The 19,591-nt window shown below is 48.3% G+C and overlaps 1 protein-coding gene across 1 annotated transcript; it reads left to right on the forward strand.

The window, feature by feature from the left end:
- The first annotated feature begins 12,519 nt into the window (after window positions 1–12,519).
- On the forward strand, window positions 12,520–15,233 carry LOC121161301 (PRAME family member 12-like). Its single transcript, XM_040987607.1, has 3 exons — window positions 12,520–12,806; window positions 13,336–13,908; window positions 14,657–15,233. Exons 1-3 carry the CDS (start codon window positions 12,520–12,522, stop codon window positions 15,231–15,233), a joined length of 1,437 nt encoding a protein of 478 aa, XP_040843541.1.
- Window positions 15,234–19,591: the final 4,358 nt, after the last annotated feature.

Here is a 19,591-nt window from a genome sequence, read left to right on the forward strand (position 1 = left end):
GTCTGGACCAGCTTCCCAGAGAGATGTTCCCTGCGCTCTTGGTAGAGGCCTTCAACAGGTGGCTCTTGGTCATCCTGAAGGCCACGGTGAGGGTCTGGCCCTTTGAATTCCTCCCACTGGGTGCCCTCATGCAGAGTCCTCAAGTGGACATCCTGAAAGCTGTGTTGGATGGGCTCGACAAGTTATGCGCCCAGAAATCTCACTCCAAGTAACTCAAACAGAGATCCAGGGAAGAGAGACTTGGGCTCAGGAAGGGTAGAGGTCTGGAGGATGTTCCAGAAGCTTCTTTGGATATCAAGGGAGTCATGTAAGAGTGAGGTCAGGTCTCCTGAGTCCCTCTGGTGAAGGCCTTCCTGAGGTGACAGAGGGAACATGTACCTTGAGTTTTCATGGGGTACTCGAAGGCACTGGGTAGTGGGGCTCAGGCCGGAGCTCTCTGCAAATAGGCATGAATGCAAGACAGACATAGAGTGGAGGGGAGGGTCCCTTCCCTCCCTGCTGATTCAGGACTCTCAGCCCTCCTCCCTTCCCTGAGCCTCTCCATTCTTACCAGAGGCCCACAAGGGTCTGCAGGCCTCATCCCCTCACCTCTGTAAGGATCAAGAAAAACACTGAAGTCTAAATAAACAAAATAACTAACTTAATGAATCAATAAATAAAATTTGGTGTCCTAGCAAATGAGTGTGTGCCTTTGCCACCATCTTGCCTGTCCAGATGGAAATTCCTCCTGTCTCTCCTCCTCCTTGTGTAACTAACCTTTCATAAAAAATACAAACAAACAAAACAACAACAAAACCCTAAAAAGGTGAATCCTATCAGCCTCATTTCCCTCAGGCAGCATACTTGACAAAATCAATGTAGACAGAGTCCAGGTCCAATGAAGATTAACTGGGTGGGTCAAGAGGCCTGAATTGTCACCCAGGGATTGAAAGCAGTGGTGGGTGTTGCAGTGGGGAGGGGCCACCAGGAGATGATAAGGCCCAGTAAAAGCCCCCACCTGGGGAAAGGCTCTACTCACAACCAAGGGTCCCAGCACCTGTGCCTGCTCCCTCCAGAGCTCAGGGTGCCCTCCTAGCTTCGCCCAGAGCCAGGAAGTCACCAGCCTCCACGGGACTCCCCAGCGGCCCAGGCTCCATCTCCAGGGAGGACACAGCAGCAGAAGGTGAGAGCCATTTCTCCCTTGGCTTCCTTTGACCCTAATGCTACAGGTCTCTGTGAAACACTGTCCCAAGATGCTCCAGGATTTCAGCATGTGGTTGGGAGTGTGGGGGCTGGGAGGGCCATCTCAGAGTTGGACATCTTAGGCCTAATTATGATATGTCGCCTGAGATAGTTTGTGTTCTGCTTTTCCAATTCCTTAATAATTTGCTCATGTTCGTGAAAGGCCCAGTGAGTGAGAGAGAGACAGAAATCCATGTGCTGGTTCCCTCCCCACGTGGCCAGAACAAGTGGGGCCGGGCCAGGCTGAAGCCTGCAGCCCAGGAATTGTGTCCCAGTCTTCTTCCCATGTGGGTACAGGGCACCTAAGCACTTGGGCCACGATCCTCTGCTTTCCCAGGCTCACTAGCAGGGAGCTGCTGGGAAGGGGAGCAGCTGGGACCTGCCAGCAGGTGGATCAGAGGACTTGCTGGTGTTGCAGATGGGAGCCCATCCTGCTGCTGGACAAAATTGACTTTTATTTTAAAAAGATTATTTTTTGGTAAAGATTATTATTATCAAAAAGTCAAAAATACTGAGAGTATGAGATTTATTCCCCAAGTGGTGAAAAGGCTCGAGCTGTGCATAGATGAAGCCAGGAACCAGGAGCCTCTTCCGGGCCTCCTTAGTGGGTGCAGAGTCCCAAGGCTTTGGGTCCTTGATTCCCTGTCAGGCCACAATTTGTGAGAATGATTGAGAGTTGGTTGCTGAGATTAGAACGAGTGTCTGTATGGAATCCTGCAGTGTACAAGGTGAGGATTTTAGCCATCGGGCTACTTAGCTGGACCTTGTTTTAAATTTTTTTAAAGAGCAACTTGGGTTAAGCCATAGCAAGTGGGCACATTTGTATGGTTGTAGTGTGTAGTAATTGAGCAGGTGTGTACAGGATGGCCTGGTCTGGTCAGGGTAAGGAGAATTTTTTGTGTTTGGAGCCCTTGAACTCTTCTCTTGTGTGATTAAGTACAGAGTCGCTCACTCTGAACCTGAGGCTCCCATCATGCCGTGGGGCACTGTGACTCCTTCCCTCCTCTCACTTTTAGCACCTGCTACCCAGCCTCCTTCCTCACCCCTCCCAGCCTCTAATCATCTCTCTCCCACACCTGCACTCACCTCCCTGAAGCACCACAGCTGATTGCTGTGTCTGGCTCATTTTACTTCTCAAGTCCATGTCATAGTTGTCTCCACTGGGTTACAAATGACAAGATTTCCTTGTTTATCACCAAGTATCCCTCCTTTGTCATTTCCTCCTTCCTTTTTTTCCTTTAAAGATGCATTCATGTGGAAGGGAGGGAGAGACTTGTGTCCTTGCTGGTTCACTCCCCAAATGAGATAAGGGTGTTGCAGGTGGAATGTGCCCTGGACATAAGGGTTGTCCCTGGACATAAGGGTTGTTCATATATCCTACCTTGGACCCGGTGCCATTTCCTCTTCCTCAAAGCTCACATCTAGCCATCTTCCAATCAGATGTAACCTCTCATCCCCCAGAATCCCACCCACAATCTTCCAGCCCGTTCCTTAACTCTGCCCACTCACCAGTCATCCCTAGGCATTTTTTTTTTTTAAAGATTTATTTTTATTATTATTTTTTTTTATTGGAAAGGTGGATATACAGAGAGGAGATACAGAGAGGAAGATCTTCCATCCGATGATTCACTCCCCAAGTGAGCCGCAACGGGTCGATGCTATGCCGATCCGAAGCCAGGAGCCTCTTCCGGGTCTCCCACACGGGTGCAGGGTCCCAAAGCTTTGGGCTGTCCTCTGCTGCTTTCCCAGGCCACAGGCAGGGAGCTGGAAGGGAAGCGGGGCTGCCGGGATTAGAACCGGCGCCCATATGGGATCCCGGGCGTGCAAGGCGAGGACTTAACCACTTGCGCCACCGCGCCGGGCCCCTATCCCTAGGCATTTGCACCAATCCTCTGGGTTCTGACCTCAATCCTTTCCAATCCCTACCCCCTACACCTTGCAGCCAACAAGGTCCCCTTTTGCGGTTCTCTCCCTCCTCTCCCCCTTCCCCCCGCCAGCTAACTCTTCTGCGTGGCCACTTAGTGGCACTTTGGATCCGGACATCCTTCGGAACCAGCTGATTATTGCCTGCATTCGGAGAAATGGGGTGGGGGGCAGGGAGGGTCTCATTTCCTCTTTCCTCTCAGCTTTCTGTCTGTCTTTTCCATAGTTTTCTAGCCATGAAGTAGGAAACTCCAGCCTCTTCCAGGGCTCTGGTGCCATTTGCTTCCCCTATGTTTTTTCATCTTTCCAACAAACCCCCATCTTACCCTCCACCTGAGGTCTCAACCTCCATCCTATGCCTCTGTCCGCCATCTTGCCTTTTCTCTCCCTCCCTCCCTCTCTGTCTGAAGTTCTCAGTTTGCTCTCCTCACTGGGTAGCAGACAAAGATTTCCTATTTAAAATTTTTTTTTCTGTTTTAACCCTTGGCCTAACTTGCTCTCCCAGTTACTTTTGACTTAACCACACCCAGCCATCCTCAGCTGTTAAATTTATCCAGCTTTACCTCTCACTCCCACCCCTTAGGTGAGAGGGGTGGGGTAAAAGATAAGTGATTTAAACTTTCTTTATAAAAAAGAGGAAAAGAAAACAAAAAAAAAGAGAGAAAGAAAATGAAACTTGTTCTGTAACTTAATGTAACAGTTATATAGAAAATACTCTGCTGTCTTAACTCACTGTTAAATTACTCCGAAGCATAAGACCAACTCATGTGCCTGTTTTACAAAAATTCCAGGTTAAAGTATGTTGAAGATGGTGTGGGAAGTTATAGGTTTGAGAGCTTTGCATTCTGTGCGATTATGTCTCTCTGTTCTGAAGTGTTTGGTGTTTGTGTATGTGTTTGCTTAGTCATAGTAGTTCTTGCTTTGAATTGGGTGTGCGTGTGACTGATTTTTAATTCTTCAGTTTTAACCCAAGTCTCCCGACCTTGGGATTTCCAGCCAGATAGATCCCTGGAACTCTCAAAGGTTGAGACAAAATTTAGATAATATAAATATAATTTAAAATAATTTGGATATGATTGTCATTTCGGATAATTTAGCTCATGCGAAGTACATTGTGCCGTTGTACTGCTATGCCAAACTTGTTGCTCTAATGTCATTTGTGTGTAGCTAGAGCAGTGCTTGCGATGAAGAGGAGCAAATTCTGCATGTCAGCTTGTATGCTCTTTTAAAGTGAATGAATACTTGCATGACTATAAAGGTTCTTGGTAAAAATTTCACACATGGCTAATGCAAACTGGTGCTTATGCTTATTAGCCAAGATGTTTTCTAATTATGAAGTTGTTCCAAGTTATGGGATTATTTGTGTTTTTCAATCAATTGATCTACCACATATTTTAAGCCTGCTTGGCACCCTTCACAGTCATTTAAACACTCAAACATTCAAACTTAATGCTTTTTGATATTCCCAGCGAGGCCTCAGGGAATGTCAAAAAGAACTTATCTCATTTTGTAGAGATGACCACTGATTAGGCTGTTTGGAATTTACTAAAAGGTGCTATTAGGATGTGAAGTGGTATAAACTTTATAATAATGAAATGTTAACAGACTGATCTTGGTACAAATGTCAAAATATCACTGCAGTCTGAAGAATTTATTGCATTATTAGTCACAATTTTTTAAAGATGTATTTTATTACAAAGTCAGATATACAGAGAGGAGGAGAGACAGAGAGGAAGATCTTCCATCCAATGATTCACTCCCCAAGCGAGCACAACAGCCAGTGCTGCGCCAATCCAAAGCCAGGAGCAGGAACTTCCTTCAGGTCTCCCACACGGGTGCAGGGTCCCAAAGCTTTGGGCCGTCCTCGACTGCTTTCCCAGGCCACAAGCAGGGAGCTGCATGGGAAGTGGGGCTGCCGGGATTAGAACTAGTACCCATATGGGATCCTGGCATGTTCAAGGTGAGGACTTTAGCTGCTAGGCCTCCACCCTCCCGGGCCCCACAATTTTTATCCTAATGAACAAGGCCTAGAGCCCTAACCAGGACAAGCGTGTATAAAGTCCGACAGATGGTTCCACAGTGTACTGTGTGAAGGAAATAGATGTTTACATTTGTTACTTTTATAATACCTTTAAAAGATATTTCTGACAATCTTTACATAGTTAAATAGGGTAAAAAGATTGAAGGGCTGCAGGAAAGTGGGTAAGACTATTATTTCCATATTGTTTCTTTCACGTATCTGAGGTAAAGGAGATTTTGAGGCAGAAGCCCCACCCAGTTTCCCACCCACCCCAGGTCCCGGATGTGGGGCATGCTCCAAGGGTCTTGCTCAAGTGGCTTTGATAGTTCACCAGTTATGAATTGCTGCCAATCTTGCCAAACCAAGCACTATGAGCTCTTTGAAGAATCCACTGATTGACATAGTCCATCATAGAGTTTCCGTTTGCCCTGTATTTTGCTGCCAACATATAGTTGAGGTGGTTGATTGAATTGTTCTGTATTCTATCTTTTCTTGGTTAGGGTTCTGAGTCCAGCATTTCAATTGGAGAGATCTCCAAAGAAACTTTGTCTCAGGTGTTCTCAGACCAGCTTCTTGTATGTACTAGCAGGTACAGGGCCCGGCACAGTCGATCTCCCCGATCAGCTGGTGGTTTCAATTACTGTGTTGGTTCTGTTTTCACCCCCGACTTCCACTGGAACCAATGCGTGTTGCAGTCCTGACTGGTTCTGCCCAGCACATGCTCAGCCATCTCATAAACCAGTGGGAGCTACAGCCTAGTTGGAGCGACCTGCAATAACCTCCACCAGCCCTGCCCCCTATCCTGGTTTGCCAGTATGTGTAACAGCCTAGTCCAGTCTGTCCCACATCCCACTTGGCTCTTGCACCAACTCAACTATACAGCCCTCATGGATGTTGTTGGGTGCCTCTCTGCCTAGCCACCGCAGCCGCTGTCCTGGCTGTCCTGGTTTTTGTGCCCTCCTGTGGAAGTGGTAACCCAAGAGGGAGGAGCCCACTATTTCCCTCCCAAGTCTCTCCCACTCCTGGATTATGCACTCTCCAGGTGGTTCTGTGGTTTGACTTGACAGAACTAGCCCCCAGTGCCAGCATCTGCCAGCTGATGCTGAGGCTAAGCCCAAACTACCCTCACCCATTCTAATTTTGTTTGCACCTGTAGGAATAATCAGCCCAGCCTGGCATTTCCCTGATTTAGTCCACATGAGGCACACAGGTGCTATAGTCCTGCTTAGTTTGGTCTGCCCCCGTACCAGCTCATGATGTCCAATGGGAGTAGCTGTCCAGCAAAGGAACCACCCCTTATTCCCGTGCCGGCTCTGCCCCATCCCTTCCTGGTTCTCAGGCATGCTGGATGGGCGCTGCAGTCACATCCGGTACAGGCAACCTCACCTTGGCATTCCATATTGTGCACTAGTCTTTGTTGCAACTGAACTTGGCTTGACCCACATCCTGTTCTGGTGCTCAGATTTGCCAGTGGATGACGTGAACTGATTCAGCCTGGTCTTCCCTCAACCCATGCCAATTGTATGCCAGTGGGAAACTTTCCATGGCCTGTTCTGGGCTGTTTCCTATCATGCTTCTTGTGCTTGCCTTCAGGGACTGTGTCCTGCCAGAGGAGTTGCCCAGGTTCCTCCATCAGAACCTCTTCCAATGCAGGATTTTCCACATACCAGTGGGTCCATGAGCCAGCCCTACTCAGTTCACCTCCTGTCCTAGCAGGAACAGTGGCTTTTCCTGACTGTCCTTCAACCCAAACTGGTCCTTGCTGTTGTATGTTTCAACCCAGCCATTTCTCATCCATACCCACATACGGCTCACACATGGCTCAGTAGGGGTTGAGACCTTGCCTAGTCCATCCCACATCTACCCTGGTCCTCCAGGACACCAGACGGAGTTGGGGTCTGGCCCAGCTGGTGGATCCAATCCCAGTCCACACTTGTGCCAAGGGAGGCTACAACTGTTTCCTGTTCAGAGCACAGCCCCCATTCCAGCCCACGTGCCCCTTGGTGGGAACCTCAACCCAGCTGGGGTGTCCCCTTATCTCCCCAACCAGGCCTGTTCCCAGCCATAGATCATGCACACGCCAGTGATTGCTCTGACTCAGCTTGGCTCAGCCCCTCACCTGCCCCTGTCTTAGACACTGTGGCTTGGTGTTCCTGACTCATGCAGAGCAGTAGGTGCAAGAGCCTAGCTCGGCATGACCTGTGCTCCCTCCTGGTGTCTAGTTTCGCTTGTGGGCTAAGGTTTGTTCAGTCCTACCCGGTACACCCTGTTCCATTACCAATTCACACGTTAGTCAGCTGTTGGAGCTACTTTGCCCAGCTTGTTTGACCCCCAGGTCTGGACCACATGTTCCCCACGGGAGCTATGACTCGCCACGAGAGTTTCCCAAGTTCCTCCACTTGATCCACCCCCTGACCCAGTTCTCATACATGCCAATGGGGTTTTGGTCAGGTTCTGGTGAAGTCTGGCCTTCCATTTGGCCATGTATGAGCTGGTGAACCTTGAAGCCCAGTCCACCCCACACCCTATTCAGGATGCACATTTGGGTGCTGCTGCCTTGACCAGTCCAGACTGTTGTGGGTTCCTTTAGCTGTGATTGATGGCAGGCTCCTTGGTCACACCTACCTTAGTCCATCATCACCCCAACTCTTAAGCCAGGGGACAGCTCACCACGTGCATGTGGTGGCTGGTGTCAGGGTTTCAGGCATGAGAGACCCCAGCCTGAGACCCTGACACTTTATAATTCTAACACTAAATGCCTCATCTTCTAGGTTCCAATAGATACTATTGTATCCATTGCAGATAGAGCTAAATTAAAACAGTAAGCTACAGGTTCCAACTGAATGGATCTTTAATTCGGGTTGCTAAGAGCAAGTTGTAATTCTAAATAACTGGTAAGCTGGTAACTTTAAAGCATTTTTAAAACTTTAAACTTGTTTTTCAAAAGCTGTTACAAAAGCTATTTTGTTTTTTAATGCATGTTAATTGATATACATGAGCATGTTTACTTGGCAAGCTATGCACCTGTTCTAATTGACTTATAGATGAAAATGTTCACAGACGAGAATTGCTAAACTAAATCTTTTAATTTTTATTTAAATAATTCCTTGAAATTAGGGTCACAGAGAAATTCTCCAGCTTCTTCTAATGCTTGAGGAATGACTTTGAGCATATTCCATTAGATTCTATGTAGAGAAGAATAGGTGATAAGAGATCCCTAACTGCCCTGGACATTAGGAAACAGTTTAGAAATTTATAACAGGACCTGAAAGTACCCTGATATCCTTTTAAAGGGGTCACCATGATCTTTTGGTTCCAGTGAGACCTTTGGAGACCTCCCAAGTGCTCTTCATTGCAGAAGCAATGGACACTTCACCAAGAATCATCAGAAAGGACATCCAGGGCCATGTCCCAACTACCAAGGAGGTCATTGGAGATATGACTGCCCCTGAAGGCCAAGTACTTCTGGTCAGTCATTTCCTGTTGGACCTCCCACATGGGACGGAAGCAGCCCAGAAACCTCCACAGGCTCAAGGTGATTCATGGACTTTGGTGACACCTTGGAGTAGCACCCACGAGCCACGGGTGGTTCTCACAGTGGAAGGGAAAACTGTAAGTGTCCATCTGGACACTTCCTTCTCTGTCCTAGCTAGCCTGGGCTTCTTCTCTCCTTTATGGTGACCAATGGAGTCTCTCAGGAGCCTCAGATTAGCTCAGGTGACAGAAGTCTAGCTCAGAAAAGAAGCTTTTCTAAGGAAAAGTTAGTTAGCCTATAACTGCTCAGCCTGCATCAGGCTGATAGACAGCATCAGGCTCCTGATAGACATGTTTGCCATCTCCCTCTTTGGTTTTACTAGACTTCACTGAGGTAGGATACCGCAACTGTCATAAGGCAGACTTTATGTCTTCCTCATTGGCCAAGTTATTTGGAATTTCTCAACTTATCTACTTAAGATTCTTGTGTTCTTCAATGGCAAGTACATGGCTTGTTAGCCTATAAATTAGTAGATTGCTTGTCTCTGCCAGAAAGTGTATAAAGTTCTGTAAGATCTTTTCGGAATAGCATAAACTGCTGGGTTATTATAAATGAAAACTAGTTTAAATCTGTTGGCATCTATTATGTGACCAGTAGTAAGTCTTGCAACAGAACGTTTTCAGTGCTGTGCTTTATGTTTTAGGCTATAGATGTCTTCCTGAGACTCTTAGGGCTTGCAGTGATTGGTAAAGTATAATTTAGAAAATCTAGCACTTGCCTGCTTCCTAGCTAGATTCAAAACTACTATAGTATTTCCAAACATCAAATGCAATAATTGTCAAGGTTAGTCAAGGAGTCAGCTTGCATTTACCTCTCCTGTGATGGCTTTGTATTCTGATGCCATGCACCAATCCTTTCTTTGTTTCAGATAACAATTTCATACAACCCCAAAGGTTTCATGTGTTCCATTGCATTCATTGGGTATGTTTCAAAATTTGGGATTTGAAGTAGTTAAGTTAAACTGATATAAATCTAGTCCCTCGTTTTAAACTAAAGTAATGTTTACTCTGACAAAGGTTTGAAACCTGACAATTCTTTAATATCTAAGCTTGAAAAGCCCAAGTATTCCAACTGGGTTTCTAAATGAACTCACAACCTGTTAGGTTGGAAAAGATTATGATTATGTTATGTTGTGTTATCTAGACTTCAACAAAGAGAAGCCTTCAAGTGCCAGGCAGTACTTCAGACATCTAATGACTTCTACCTTCTATCAGGAACCTCTAGAACCTCCTACTGTTATGGTTACTCAACAACGCCCCCTTTCAGCTCGAAGCAGCTAAAGAGGTCATCGTCCCTTTATCCCTGTTCACTGCTCTGTTTGGAAATGTGAGGAGTTAGATAGGATGATGGGCAGTCAGGGTCTCTGGTTCCTGGTGAAGCTACCCTGTCCACATTGACCATTCAGGAGTAATGAAGAATCAAGGACTAAAGTACAAGAAGGCTTGGCTAAGAGAAAATGAAATCAAGCCACCTGTTCATAAGGACTCTTAATAACCCTTCCCTCCATTCCGGTGCCATCCACTGAAATGTAAAATTGCTTTTAATCAAACCATTAACCAGTTTCTTTAGCAGGACTAGAAAGCGACTCTCCATCTTCCATTTCTCTGAAAAGGTTGCAACCACTGCCAAGAGAAAACGGCTCCAAGAAGCCATAGAGAACAATGCCCCTCTTCCTTTATATATAACAAAAGGGAGGAATGTAAGGAGCTATACGAATATCCCACCCTGGACCCGGCACCATTTCCTCTTCTCACAGCTCACAAAATTCGCACTGGTCTAGCCATTCTCCAATCACATGTAACCTGGCATTCCACCTCAGATCCCACCCCCAATCTTTCAGCCCATTCCTTAACCCTGCCCACTCACCAATCATCCCTAGGGATTCACCTGCAGGCACCAATCCTCTGGGTCCTGACCTCAATCCCTACAAATCCCTACCCCCCACACTTGCAGAGGACAAGGCCCCCAGGTGCGGTTCTCTCTTTCTTTTCCTTCTGGACTCCCTTCCCTTTTCCCTGCTGATCTCCTCCACCTTCCCACCCTCACTAGTCCCTGCCCCACTGGAATTAATCTCCTAAGATACTTCCTTGCATCTGCTATTCTCAGTTCATGATAAAGAACCAGGTTATGGGAATTAGCTGTGCGTAACAATATCATAATATTGTATGACTAAAACTGAAACTGTTTTAAATAACTAACACTGGCCATATTTCAATTGGATTATTTGGTTGTAGTGTTGGGTCTCTCAGGATTACATAGTGGATAGTAACTCTTTGGTTGGCAAATGTACTTCTTGTATGATCTTCACTCCAGTTCCTCGAGTCACGTTTCCCAGCTTTCTCCAGTTCCATTGTCTATTTTTCATTTTGTTGCCCGTTTTCTTGTGATCTCATCCAGCAATCGCTGCCTAATCCCACGCCTTGAATTGTTTCCCCAGGGTTTCTCATTACTGCTCTTACATGTAGGTCTTTGAGCATTAGATTATCTTCCTTTTTTTTTTTTTTTTTTAGGTTTTGTTAGCATTTATATTTATTGGAAAGTTTGTATTTATTGGAAAGGCAGACGTACAGAGAGAAGGAGACACAGAAAGAATCACTAGTTGGATATGCATGTGTCCACAACGGCCAGAGCTGAGCTGATCTGAAGCCAGGAGCCAAGAACTTCCTCCAGGTTTAAGATGTACATGGCCCAGCACAGCAGCCTAAAGGATAATCCTTGCCTTGCTGGTACTGGGATCCAATCTAGGTGATGGTTTTAATGCCAATGGCCCACCTACCATCGTGCTCCCTGCTTATGAGCTGGGAGAGCAGAGGAGGACAGCCTAAAACCTTGGGACCCGACACATGCTTGGAAGACCAGGACGAAGCTCAGACACCTGGTATTCGATCAGCTCTGCTTCTGCTGTTACAGCCACTGGGGGAGTGAATCAACGCACCAAAGATGTTCATCTTTGTTTCTCCTCCTGTCTGTTTATCAGACTTTCCAATGAAAATAAACAAAAATCATTAAAAAAGAAGATTGGTAATCAGTTTGACTCAAACATTTTTAACATGCATGCCATGGTGGTTGTATCAGGTCCTCCACACAACATGATAATGAATCGAAAACTGTTATGACCTATAGCCGTTCAGTTTTTCATTGTTTCAGTAAAATTATAAGTATATTTTAGAATTTGATGCTCAAGGTAACTGTTGGAACTTGTCTGCAAGTTAAAGCACTGCTTGTGATGCCCACATGCCCCCTCAGTGCCCGCGGTGGAGTCCCACCTGTTTCCGGTGGAACTTCCTGCTGGGGCACCTGGGAAAGAGAGGCTTAAGGCCCAAGTGCTTGGAGCCCTAAGACCAGCTTGATGAAGACTGGAGTGGGACCTGGTGCTCAGCAAATCTGTCTCTTCCTCTCTGCCACTCTGCCTTTCCAAAAGTGTGTCTGAGTGGATTGGCAGTGTGGGCCACCTGGCATGAGCGATTCTGTTTCTTTGGGGCCTTGAATGATGGTCAGACTAGTTCCTTCCAGTGTGAGGGCATTTGCAGGCTGCCTCACTAGTCCTCACCATGGTGACACAGTGTTTGGTACAGATGGGCCAACAGTCCCATTACAGCCACCTCAGGGCCTGAGGACTGTCAGAGTGTCGGGTGAGGCTGATGTTGAAGTGTGCTCAAGAGGCCCAGAGGACAATTGGGGTGACTCAGCAGTCCTGTACTTCCATGGCAGAAGTCTGAGATGGGGTCCTACACTTGGTGATTCAGGGCTTGCTGGAGCTCTCCTAAAAGGTTTTTTTCCTTACATGTTTCCCCAGGGTTGTCACTGAGCACTCAGCAGGATGAGTGACATGTCCCCACCGAGACTCCTGCACTTGGCACAGAAGAGCCTGCTGGGTAATGAGGCCTTGACCATCCTTAGTCTGGACCAGCTTCCTAGAGAGATATTCCCTGCACTATTCCTGGAGGCCTTCAACAGGAGGCTCCTGAGCATCCTGAAGGCCATGGTGAGGGTCTGGCCCTTTGAAGTCCTCCCACTGGGCGCCCTCAAGAAGAATTCTCAAATGGACATCATGAAAGCTGTGCTGGATGGGCTCGATATGAAGTACACCCAGAAGTCTGACTGCAGGTAACTGACACAGAGATCCATTAAAGAGAGTTGGGCTCAGGAAGGGTGGAGAGCTTGAACGCTATAGGAGCTTCTTTGGGTGGCAAGAGAGGCAGCTGAGAGAGGTCATGTCCCCTGAAACCCTTCGGTTAAAGGCTTCCTTGAGGTGCCAGAGAAGATACGCGCTTGCCCTTCCCAAAGGTACTTGAAGGCACTGGGTAGTGGGAACAATGCTGCAGTTGAGTGGAAATGGGGATGAATGAAAGACAGACATAGAGTGAAGGGGAGGCTCCCTTCTCTTGCTGCAGACTCAGGGCTCTCAGCCCTCCTCCCCTCCCTGAGCCTCTCCATCCTTACCAGAGGCCCACAAGGGTCTGCAGGCCCCATCCCCTCACCTCTGAAAGGATCAAGAAATATATCACCAATGCAAAATAATCAAATGGATAAATAAATCAAAGAAGAAAGCCAGCAGCAGGGGTGTGAGGTGCAGGCTCCCCAGCTCAGAAGTCCCCTCTGCCTACTCTCTGAGTCTTCTCTGTTTGACCCCCAGGAGAGGGAAGCTGCACGTGCTGGATTTACGGGATGTTGGTCTGAATTTCTGGAATGTGTGGGCCAAAAGCATGGATGATGCCTGCTCTTCAGAGCCTAATATGAGGAGACAGCCAGTGGAGCACAAGGAGCTCAAGTCAGCCTTGAAGGTCATAGTCAATGTCTACCTCACCACAGACACCCCCAATGTGTTCCTCACCCACCTGCTTCAGTGGGTGAAGGAGAGAGCCAGCCTGGTGCACCTGTGCTGTCACAAGCTGAAGATCGCAAGGTGTCTCATCCACAGGATGAGCGATATCCTGGACAGTCTGGAGTTTGGTTGCATCCAGGAGGTGCAAGTGTTCCCTGTCTGGCGACTCCCCACCCTGGCCAAGTTTGCTCCCTACCTGGGCCAGATGAGCAGCCTTCACAAGTTGTCTGCCTTCCACCTCTCTTTCCCAACCCCCATCTCCCTAGAGGGCAAGGTTTACTTCAACACCCAGTTTACCTCCGAGCTACCCAAGATGCCCCACCTTCGACGCCTTCATATGAACTCTGTCAACTTGCTGGAGGACAACCTGGACCAAGTGTTCAGGTGAGAGACCAAGGCAAGCTGGTTTGCAAGGGCAGAGTGTGCTTTGATTGTGGGGCAACCACCATCCACATGCCAGTGAGCCATGCGTGAGGCTTCCTACTTCATGCTGAGCCTGAGTACAGAAGAGGGCTCCATGTGGACATATAGCTTAGACAGGAAGCTAGCAGCCTGGCGGAGGGAGCAGGTTCTGATCTTAAGGGTAAGTTTGCAAATTTGTCAAGAAGTGTGTATGAAAACATAGGTCAGAGAATTGAGTACCTTAAAATGTCAACTGTCCACTCAGCACCTGTGTGGACAGGGTGAGCCTGTGTCTGGTGCCTGGAGCCCCAGGGAGGTGTGTGACCTGTGAGACATGCATGGGAAAGGTGACAGGTGGTCCTGGGAGTCCAGTGTAGTAGTGAGGCCTCCTGGGAGGGCACCCACAGGGCTGTTGCTGCACCTGTCCAGGGTCTGAGCTTTATCCATGTCTCTCCCTGGCCATTTATAGCCCAGACAATTGCTTCTCTGCTGGACAGGTGAGGACAGGTACCTTGAGAGGTTTTGTGAACTTGACCCAGTCCCTCCAGTGGCAGTGGGAGGACTCAGCCTGAGAGTGGTTAACTAGAAGGACGGGTCTGCACTGGGCTGGAGCACACTGGGTGTTGGTGAGGGTGGGCGTGAGTGGGGTCTGGGGCTTTGGGGCTTGGCCCAAACAGATGTCTCCCACCTTGGTGTCATCATGAAGGAATCATTCTTGGTGTCTCCCCAGGTGCCTGAAACGCCCCCTGGAGAGTCTCTCTCTAATGACTTGCCTGCTCACGGAAGTGGATGTCTGCTATCTGTCCCAGTGTCCAAAACTCAGCGAACTCAAACACTTGCACCTCAACTGTGTCAAACTAACCAAAATCAGCCCGGAGACTCTCCAAGTTCTTCTGGAGAGAGTGGCATCCACCCTCATGACCCTGGACTTGATGGACTGTGACATCACTGACTCACAGCTCAATGCCATCCTGCCTGCCCTGAGCCAGTGCTACCAGCTCACCAGCTTAAGTCTTTTCGGGAACAGAATCTCCATGGCCATGATGGAGAAGCTCATGGAGCACACAGGCAACCTCAGTGCTCTGAGAGTAGAGCAGTACCCAGCTCCCCTGGAGAGTTACCACACGCAGGGCATCGTCCAGCGGGAGAGGTTTTTCCATCTGTGTACAGAGCTGATGGGCATCCTGGAGAGAAATAGAAAGCCCAAGAAAGTAGAGTTTCGCACAGAACACTGCAGGAAATGTGCACATCAGACGGTTTTTTGCAAAAATCACCATAATTGGTGTGACTGCTACCTGCTGTACTAATTGGGTAGACATGTCAAGATCTTCTTTCCAGATTTTTCCATGGAAGACCTGGGATGACTATTTCAGATAGGCTCAGACTCTAGCTGCAACGAGAAGGGGCAAAGCAGTCTGTGAAGCAGTTCTTGCCAGGCTCAGGGTTGGCCTGCGGGCTGGCCTGAGTTGGGAGGGTTGCTGGGAAAGTTGTCCTGGGATGATCTGGCCAGAGCCCATGTTGTTGTGTTTTCATGTGGAGTAGGCTATCTATTGCATTCCATGCTCTGTCATCAACATTACATTGTCCTCAGTGGCAACAAATAAAGCATCATAACACCAATCTCAAGTTGTGCATCTGGTAAACCTCCAGGATGCTCCCTGCTGGGACTCCTCAGTGGTACAACATGCCCAGATATCCATGTCTTTGCTGCAGTGCCAGTGCAGAGGGAATGAGCCAAGACCAGCAGACCCTGAGGTCCATGAACACAGCTGACACCTCAGGGCTGGCCTCCCTTTGACCAGATCAAACAAAGCAGGCCCCACTCAGACTCAGACCCAGGCCACCTGGGTGCAGCTGCACTGCTCCAAAGGAAACACTGGCCCCTATGTGACAAGGAGGGTCTGTGATGGAGCAGAGGCCCCCACAGGTGCCCACCCTGCACTGCTCCTCCCTGCCTTGCAACTGCCAGCCATCAGTCCCCTGGGCAGCTCAGGAATGCAGCCAGCCTGGCTCCTGGCTCCTTGTTCCACAAGATGCAATCAACAAGGCTTTTCCCTGCCTGTGCTGGTGGGAGGCTCCCTACGATTTTAGGCCAGCAGACCTGGTCTGGGTTCCACAGCAACTCCTCCAGCAGTTTTTTGGGTGTTTGAGAACATTAGTTCTCTGTAATATTCACAGCAACTTGATGTGCCTGTGAAACCAGCAGAGAATGGCCCAAGATGCAGGCAGAGTTCTGGGTGTCAGGCTTCCCCTGGTCCATCCCTGGCTGTCAGGTCATTTGAAGAGTGAGACAGCAGGTGAAAGATCTGTCTCTCTCCCTTTCTCTCCCCCTCTGTCACTCTCCCTTACAAATAAAGACCTATAAATCTTTGAAGAAAAGCAATGGTGATGGATGTGGTGCCTGAAGTCTTGTGCCGCACTGCCCAGTCCCTCCCAGGTGACTGTTCTTTCTGGTTTTCCTCTTGGTTCTTGTGCTGGGAGGTGGTGCCATCTCTGCCTTTGTTCAGCTCAGCGTAACAGCATAAATGCTGACACCTGGTGGATTCATCTTAATAAACCTTTTCAGAAAAGCTCTGATTTGGGGTGGTGTCATAATGTATCAAGCAATTTTTGGGATATTGTTCATTGATTCTCTAGCATGTGAAGGAAAGGCTAAGGTACCACAAGATAATGTTTTTCTTTCCCTTGATTATGCTTTTAGCTGTAGTCACACCATTTACCACACTGGGCCTTCCTGAGACCTGGGGAATACAGTTCCCATCCTATTTTATACTTGAAAAAAATATATATGGAAGAGAAAGAAAGAAGTTTGGTTCTAGATAAGTCATCCACAAACAAAAGTCATAAAAGAGGCTTTAGTTTCAAAAAAAAAAATGAGCTAAGCATTTAAAGAGCAGGTGCACAGCTCAGGGAAAGTCGTGCAAACCCTACTCCTTTCCCAGCGGGGAGCCCTCAGCATGTCAGGGACCATAATCCACCCAAGTGGTGACCCAAAGGAAGGGGTGGAACCCCATGAGGTCACTCCCTCCTCTTCACTGGCATGTCACATGGCCCATGGAACCCATATTTCAGAGTCACAGAGAAAGCAGACAGAAAGAGAGGGATCCTCCACCTGCTTGTTCACTCTGCAGATGGTCTCACAGACCGAGGCTGAGCCAGGCTGAAAGCAGGAGCCCAGAACTGCATCCAGGTCTCATGTGGGTCCAGGGACCCAAGTGCTTGGGCCATCTTCTGCTGCTCTCCCAGATGCAGTGTCAGGGAGCTGGGCCAGGTGTGGGGTGCCAGCATCACAGGCAGAGGCTTCATGGTGGCTCTGTGACCCCAGATACAGGGACGTTTGCCTCAACAGGAAGCAACAGAGTGGGGATGGGGGAGGCTAACTGTTTCAGGGAGCTTGAAGCAAAGGCCTCAGAACAAAACAACGTTGCAGCATTTGCTAGAACCCAGCTGGCCTCAGCATGAGTAGCCTGCTCCTGACTGGTTCACTAACTCTGAGTGCTTGAGAAAGGCAGTACCTTGAGAGTGAGGCGTTATAGCCACTGGAGAAAACAAGTTTATTTATTCATAGTGCCAGCAAGACTAGTCGTCTGAGAAAACATCTTCTGTCTACGTTGTAAGAGGGATGGTTAGTTAGCGGAGGAAGGAAGTGGGGAGGGTGCAGATGGCCCAGACAGCAGCTACCCATGAGGAGTGATGCTCCTTCTGTCCTGGGCTGGCTGGTTTGGAGATGCAGCTTTGCAGGAGCAGGGACTGGAAGACCTTCCTAGGAACAATCCTCCTCGTGTCCTTGGGGAAGACGCGCTCTAGGCAGGGGCCTATTTGTGGAAACCTCAAGCTGCAAGCAGACCTCCTCTAGGATTCACACATCTGCCTGCAGGGCTGAGCAAGGATCAGCCCCTGAGGGAACAGGTGCAGTGTGAAGGCAGGGGCTGCAGCGTTTTGTCTTGTCCCGTTCCTCTCTGATGTGCAACACAAGCGTAAAACCCAGTCCATGGTGTGGGCTGAGAGTCATTGCTTTGCAGTCCCCCCCTAACTCCTTCTGTGTCTCATCCAATCAGCTTCCTCTGACGAAAACCACAGCCCAATCAGGATGCGACACACAGAGGTCCAGGAATGCAACGTCTCTGTTCCTCTCTCTCTGTAAATCTGTCTTTCCAATAAAATAAATAAATGAAATCTTTGAAAAAGAGAAAGATGTATGTATTTGAAAGGCAGAGTCCCATGGAGAGACAGAAAGAGATGGAGCCAATGATAGCACACTACTGAAGGAGGTCAACAGCCAAAGTTTATCCATGTCATCGGGCTTTTATGGACCAAGGGTCACACAGGATAGGGGAGGCGATATGGAGGAGCTTACATTGTCCCCATAAGCCTGACTATGGAACCTATCAATTGTTTCTACATCCTTGCTTGAAAATCTCTGTTTATTTTGTATATCCAATCAATTGTTCCCATTCCAATGAGCTCCACTCATTGTGTTCCTACACACCGGTTTAGTTTCCGAATACCACAATGGCTGGGGCTGGGCCAGACCAAAGCAGGAGTCAGGAGTTTCCTCTGAGTCACCCACAAAGATGAAGAGACCCAGGAACTTGGGCCATCCTCTGCTTTCCCAATCCATAAGCTGGGAGCTGGATCAACAGTGGAACAATTAGGACTCAAAGGGGTTCCCATATAATGTGCTGCCACTGGAGACACCTCCCCCCTCCCCACTTCCCATCCAGCTCCCTGCCTGTGGCTTGGGAAGGCAGTCGAGGACGGCTCAAAGCCTTGAGACCCTGCACCTGCATGGGAGACCCAAAAGGGTTCCTGGCTTCTGGCCTTGGATTGCTTCAGCTCCGGGCATTGCGGCCTCTTGGGCAGTGAGTCAGCAGACAGAAGATCTTCCTCTGTTTCTCCTCCTCTCTACATATCTGACTTTCCGGCAAAAATAAATAAATCATTTAAAAATTTTTTTTTACCTGAAAACTAGTGGTATACACTGTCAGTTTGTCTTTTTAATCTGTTTTTGCTTCGTTGTTTGTTTGTTTTTTGTAAAATTTACTTGTTTATTTAAAAGGCAGAGTGGAAAATGAGTGAGAAACAGAGAAATAGAGAAAGACACACACACACAGAGACCTTTCACCCAGCGGTTCACTTCGCACTTGTCTATAGTGACCAGGACTGGGCCAGGTGGAGATCTTGGGATATCATCCAGGTCTCTCAGCGTCTGGCAGGGGGCAAGCACTTGGGCCATCCCTTGCTGCTTTCCCAGGCATGCTAGCAGGGAGCTGAGTTGAAACTGGAGCAGCTGGAACTTGAACGGGTGCTGATAGAGGATCGAGGTGTTGCAGGCTGGTCCCCAACACAATGCAAGCTTGCAGGCTACAAAGCAAAGTCTGATACAGCCAATCGATGAGGACAGATGTCATGCTTAGGGCAAGCAATCTTGGCTTGTTGTTGTGTAGTCAATTTAGAAAAACAACAAGCCATTGGGAAGCATCTGCTTAGCCTGTTCTGCCAGAGACTGGTCCCTAACATGACATCTGCCCTTATCAGCTTGGCTGTATCAGGTTTACTCCAGCTGTAGGCAGCTGCCAAGGTTGTATTGTGTGTAGGCAAGTGATACTGCTGGGAGAAAAGCACCCAGTAGCTGGTGGGCATTCAGGGCTAGCTTAATGCAAAT

The sequence above is a fragment of the Ochotona curzoniae genome, unplaced genomic scaffold, assembly GCF_017591425.1.
Source record: "Ochotona curzoniae isolate NIBS_2020 unplaced genomic scaffold, NIBS_Ocur_1.0 contig_4792, whole genome shotgun sequence".
NCBI classification, from domain to species: domain Eukaryota; kingdom Metazoa; phylum Chordata; class Mammalia; order Lagomorpha; family Ochotonidae; genus Ochotona; species Ochotona curzoniae.